The following is a 5,000-nucleotide window of genomic DNA, read 5'->3' on the forward strand; positions in this document are numbered from 1 at the left end:
GCTGCCGCTGGTTGTGGTGGTGGGTGGGGTGGGGAGGGGGTGGTGGTGTTTGTGCTGCTGCTGCTGCTGCTGCTGCTGCTGCTGCTGCTGCGGCTCATGTTTAGGGTGCTGCTGCTGCTGCTGTGTGGGGTGATGCTGCTGCTGCTGCTGCTGCTTATGCTTATGGTGATGGGAGCTAGTGGGCACAGGCACGGGGTGATGCAGCTGCTGCTGCTCAACAGGGGGCTGAAGCTGCAGCTAGCTGCAGCAGCTAGCTGCAACTAGCTGCAGCAGCTAGCTGCAACCAGTTGAAGCAGCTAGCTGCAGCTAGCTGCAGCAACCAGCTGCAACTAGCTACAGCAGCTAAGTGCAACTCGCGACAGCAACTTGCTGCAGCTAGCTGCTGCAGCTAGCTGCAGCTAGCTGCTGCAGCTAGCTGCTGCAGCTAGCCGCAGTTAGCTGCTGCAGCTAGCTGCTGCAGCTAGCTCCCTGCTTCCCCCGGCGTCTTCCGCGGGTGGGCAGCAAATCGGAAACAGTGAAAAGAACAAAGTGTAGAATAAAACAAGTTAAAAAATTAATTAAAATAAAATAAAATAAAATAAAATAAAATTAATTAAATTAAATTAAATTAAATTAAATTAAAAAGTCTCACCAACACAACCCTTCATGTGAATATAGCCGGGCATAATTCCAATTTTGCATTCCCCAGGTTTGATAATGCCGGGGCAGTTGGGGCCAATGAGGCGAGTGACTTGCTGCTGCTGCTGCTGCTGCTGCTGCTGCTGCTGCTGCTGCAGCAGCAGCTTGATGCGGGCCATGTCGTGCAGCGGAATGCCCTCAGTTATGCAAACTGCCAGCTGCAACTTTGCTTCGATGCATTCCTTAATTGCTGCTGCTGCTCTCGCAGGAGGCACAAATATCATAGAAGCGTCGCAGCCAGTTGCTTCCTTCGCCTGCAGCAGCAGCAGCAGCAGCAGCAGCAGCAGCAGCAGCGGGGACTGCAGCAGGGAGCACGCGTGAACCAGCAGCAGCAGCCGCAGCAGCAGCACGCTTGCTGCTGAAACAGCAGCAGCAGCAGCAGCATGCACGCGGCCAGCAGCAGCAGCACAATGTATGCATGCTGCTGCAGCAGCAGCAGCTGCTGCAGCAGCTGCAGCAGCACGCCCCACAGCAGCGAAGCAGCAGAGGGCCTGCTGCAGTGCCATGAATCTTTCGAGCAATTTATAATTACCAAAAAGTTTATTTTTTTATTTTTTTAAATTCAATTAATGGTTTTTTTAATTATCATTTATTACATATTTATTATTATTTATTAATTTAGTATTTATTTATTTTTTATTTATTTATTTATTATTTAATATTTGATTTTTATCCATTATTCATTTATTCCTTTTTTATTTAAAATAAATAATTTGATTTAGCTTTGATTATTTATTATCTCTTTGATTTGAATTTAATTTTAATTTTTATTTCGAATTTATTTAAAATTTATTTTATTTTGAATTTTTAGAATTTCTTTAAATACATTTTTAAATTCATTTAATTTATTACAATTGAATTGAATAATTACTTTTTAATTTTTTGAATGAAACTAATTTTTGATTTATTCAAACTTTAAAACAATTAAATATATACTTTTGCTTTGTTTGAATTAATTTTTAATTTATTCAAATTAATTAATTACTTTTTTAATCTATTTAAAATAATTAATTACTTTTTTATTTAATTAAATCAATGAAATACTTTTTTGTTCAATAAATGCCTTTTAATTACTCTTATTTAAAATCTTTTATTTAATTTTTTATTTAATTGTTTTCCGTTCAATTTGTTTTGAATTATTTCTTTTCAAAATACTTCAAATTACTTTTAAATTATTTTAAGATATTTTAAAATAATTTAAAATAATTTAAATTCTTTTTAAGTCCTTTTTAATTATTTTAAATTATTACTCTAAAATTGCTTTTCTTTAATTATTTTAAATTATTTTAAATTAAAGATTTTGAATTCCTTTAAAACTGTTTCAAATTAAATAGTTTTTATTAATTTAAAAAATTAACATTTTGAATTATTTGAAGTTTCTCTTTCACAATTTATTTTTAAAATTAAAATTAAAACTTTATTTTTAATTACACATTTCTTTAAATTCATTTATTAAAATAATTTATTTCAAATTGCTTTCAAACAATTCCTTTTCAATTACTTCAAAACTTCCATTTCAAACTTCACAACTCCCTAAACCCTAAACCCTAAACCCTCGCGGACTTCCTGCACGGAACTGAAGACGGGGAGTTCAAACCTCCCACAAGAACTTCTCCAAGTGCTGCCCCCCTTTGAAGGGTTTACCCCCCCCACCAGCTGCGTGCCGTAGAGCAGCGCCTGTTCGCTGTGGAAACTCCCCTGCGCAAACCCTAAACCCTAAACCCTAAACCCTAAACCCTAAACCCTAAACCCTAAACCCTAAACCCGGGCCCTGCACCCTTTCGCCCTTAACCCGCAGCCCCTGGACCCCAACCCTCGGTGCAGCGCCTGTTCGCTGTGGAAACTCCCCTGCGCAAACCCTAAACCCTAAACCCTAAACCCTAAACCCTCAAGCCTGGGGCAGGAACCCTGGGATCTAGAAGCAGGGCCTTCTCGCGGTGAGCTCTGCTGTGAATCAAACCCTAAACCCTAAACCCTAAACCCTGAACTCTAAACCCTCGAAGCAAGGGTCCCTCGCTCTCTAGGCTTCCCTGACACCAAACCCTAAACCCTAAACCCTAAACCCCAAACCCTGATAGCCCTGCGCCCGCAGCAGCGCAGCACCCCAAGTGCTACAAGTCGTTCTACTGCTGCTGCTGCTGCTGCTGCTGCTGCTGCTGCTGCTGCTGAAGCAAATGGCAGCAGCTGCAGCAGAATGTCAGGCAAATGGGCTGCTAGAATGCGGCGCTTCGGGGCTCAGCGTCTAGGGTTTAGGGTTTAGGGTTTAGGGTTTAGGGTTTAGGGTTTACCTGGTGGCCCGTTAAGCCCTGGCAGATCACTTTGGTGTTGCGGTCAACGAAGACGCGCGCAGTGGAAGAAAACGCCTGGGGCAAAAAATAAATAAATAAATAAATAAATAAATAATTAATTAATTAATTAATTAATTAATTAAATTTAAATAATAAATAAATAAATAAATAAATAAATAAATAAATAAATAATAATTAAAGGCCTTTTCAAGGATGCTCCAGATAGAAGAGAGGGCAAAATAGAAGCCTCGGAAAGAAAAACAAGCAGCAGCAGCAGCAGCAGCAGCAGCAGCAGCAGCAGCAGCAGTAGCAGCAGCAGCAGCAGTAGTACATGCGCGCTGCTGCTGCTGCTGCTGCTGCTGTCGTTGCTGTTTTTGTTGTTGTTGCTGCTGCTGCTGCTGCTGCTGCTGCTGCTGCTGCTTGCTGCGCTATGGGGGAGTGGAGCGGAGCGGCTGGGGGAAGGAACAGGTGGAGATGCTCGGGTGTACCGCTGCTGCCGCCGCTGCTGCTGCTGCTGCTGCTGCTGCTGCTGCTGCTGCGTCTGCAGCAATTTGTGTGGAAATACGCAGCAAACTGCAACGGAAAAAAGGAAATAAATGGGAAAATGGATTTAAATGGAGAATTGAAACAGAAGAACTCACCCTGGCGTTCCTGGAGAGCGGAAAGAGCAAGGCGGTGGAGAGCGCCATGGTGGCTGCGGAGCTGAGCTGTACGTACACCCCGATTTTCCGCCTTTTTTCGCACCAAAAGGCTCTTCAATTCATTTAATTTAATAAATTAATAATTCTAAAAAAGAAAAAAGTGAAACTGCATGCGTTTTCGGCTCCGCAGCCCCACTGCTGCTCGGGGCCCCTGAGCTGTACGTACAGCCCGCGCCGCCGCCGCCGCCACTCCACTTTGCTGCCTTTTCTACTTCAAAATTAATTCTTTTTTCATTTTCTGCATTTCTTTGCATTTGTTTTGCATTTTAATGCCAAATTTAGTCTTTTTGGACCCCCCACACGCCCCCGACACGCCGCCGCAACGACTAAACCCTCATTTAGGGTTTACGCCTCACGGCCCTGAGCCATACAACCCGAATTAGGACTTACGGCTCAGGCGCCGAAACCCTAAATTAGGGTTTAGGGTTTGGTCTGCTGCCAACACTCACTCTTAAAACCCCTAAGCTGCAGTCGTGGGGCCCGCCACGGCAATCAGACCTCACCTAATTTGCTAGCTAGCCACACTGTGGTGGCTAACTAGCCATACTGCGGTAGCTAGCTAGCCATACTGCGGCAGCTAGCTAGCCATACTGTGGTGGCTAGCTAGCCATACTGTGGTGGCTAGCTAGCCATACTGCGGTGGCTAGCTAGCCACGCCTGGGGACTGGCTAGCCACGGGAAGCCGCTACCTAACTGCAGCACAACTCCCTAGCCACCTAGCTAGCCGGCTTTCCAGCCACAGCTACTCTAGCTGACTAGCTAGCTGCGGCTAGCTAGCTAGCTAGCTACAACTAGCTGGCTAGCTAGCTACAACTAGCTGGCTAGCTAGCTACAACTAGCTGGCTATCTAGCTACAACTAGCTGGCTAGCTAGTTACAACTAGCTGGCTAGCTAGCTACAACTAGCTGGCTAGCTAGCTACAACTTGCTGGCTAGCTAGCTGCAGCTAGCTGGCTAGCTAGCTACAACTAGCTGGCTAGCTAGCTGCAGCTAGCTGCTTAGCCAGCTGCAGCTAGCCACACGAGCAGCGTGCAGCGCGTCGAGCCCGCGGAAAGCCCTCATGGCTCCAGACAATAGCAAAACCTCAAACCCTAAACCCTAAACCCTAAACCCTAAACCCTAAATCCCAAACAACTGGCTATCAAATGGGAAGGAAGAAAGCAAGAAAGATGAACTGATTTTGCTGAAGAGCAAATGCTAAAGAAAAGCACCGCAAATGTTTCGCTGTCATTCTCTTTGGCCCCTTTTTCTTTTACCGAAACCCTAAACCCTAAACCCTAAACCCTAAGTCCTAAACCCTAAACCCTTGTAGCGTAGCTGGAAGTTTTTTGTGC

At 44.4% G+C, this 5,000-nt stretch overlaps 1 protein-coding gene across 1 annotated transcript; it reads right to left on the reverse strand.

The window, feature by feature from the left end:
- Positions 1–617: 617 nt before the first annotated feature.
- On the reverse strand, positions 618–3,655 carry ENH_00072670 (succinyl-CoA ligase alpha subunit, putative; the record flags this gene model as incomplete). The annotated part of the gene is made up of 5 exons (XM_013582695.1): positions 618–932; positions 2,242–2,376; positions 2,967–3,041; positions 3,298–3,507; positions 3,608–3,655. The coding sequence occupies 5 exons, from the start codon at positions 3,653–3,655 to the stop codon at positions 618–620; spliced, it is 783 nt and encodes a 260-aa protein (XP_013438149.1).
- Positions 3,656–5,000: the final 1,345 nt, after the last annotated feature.

This window comes from Eimeria necatrix, genomic scaffold, assembly GCF_000499385.1.
Source record: "Eimeria necatrix Houghton genomic scaffold, Enh_scaff718, whole genome shotgun sequence".
Taxonomy (NCBI): Eukaryota; Apicomplexa; class Conoidasida; order Eucoccidiorida; family Eimeriidae; genus Eimeria; species Eimeria necatrix.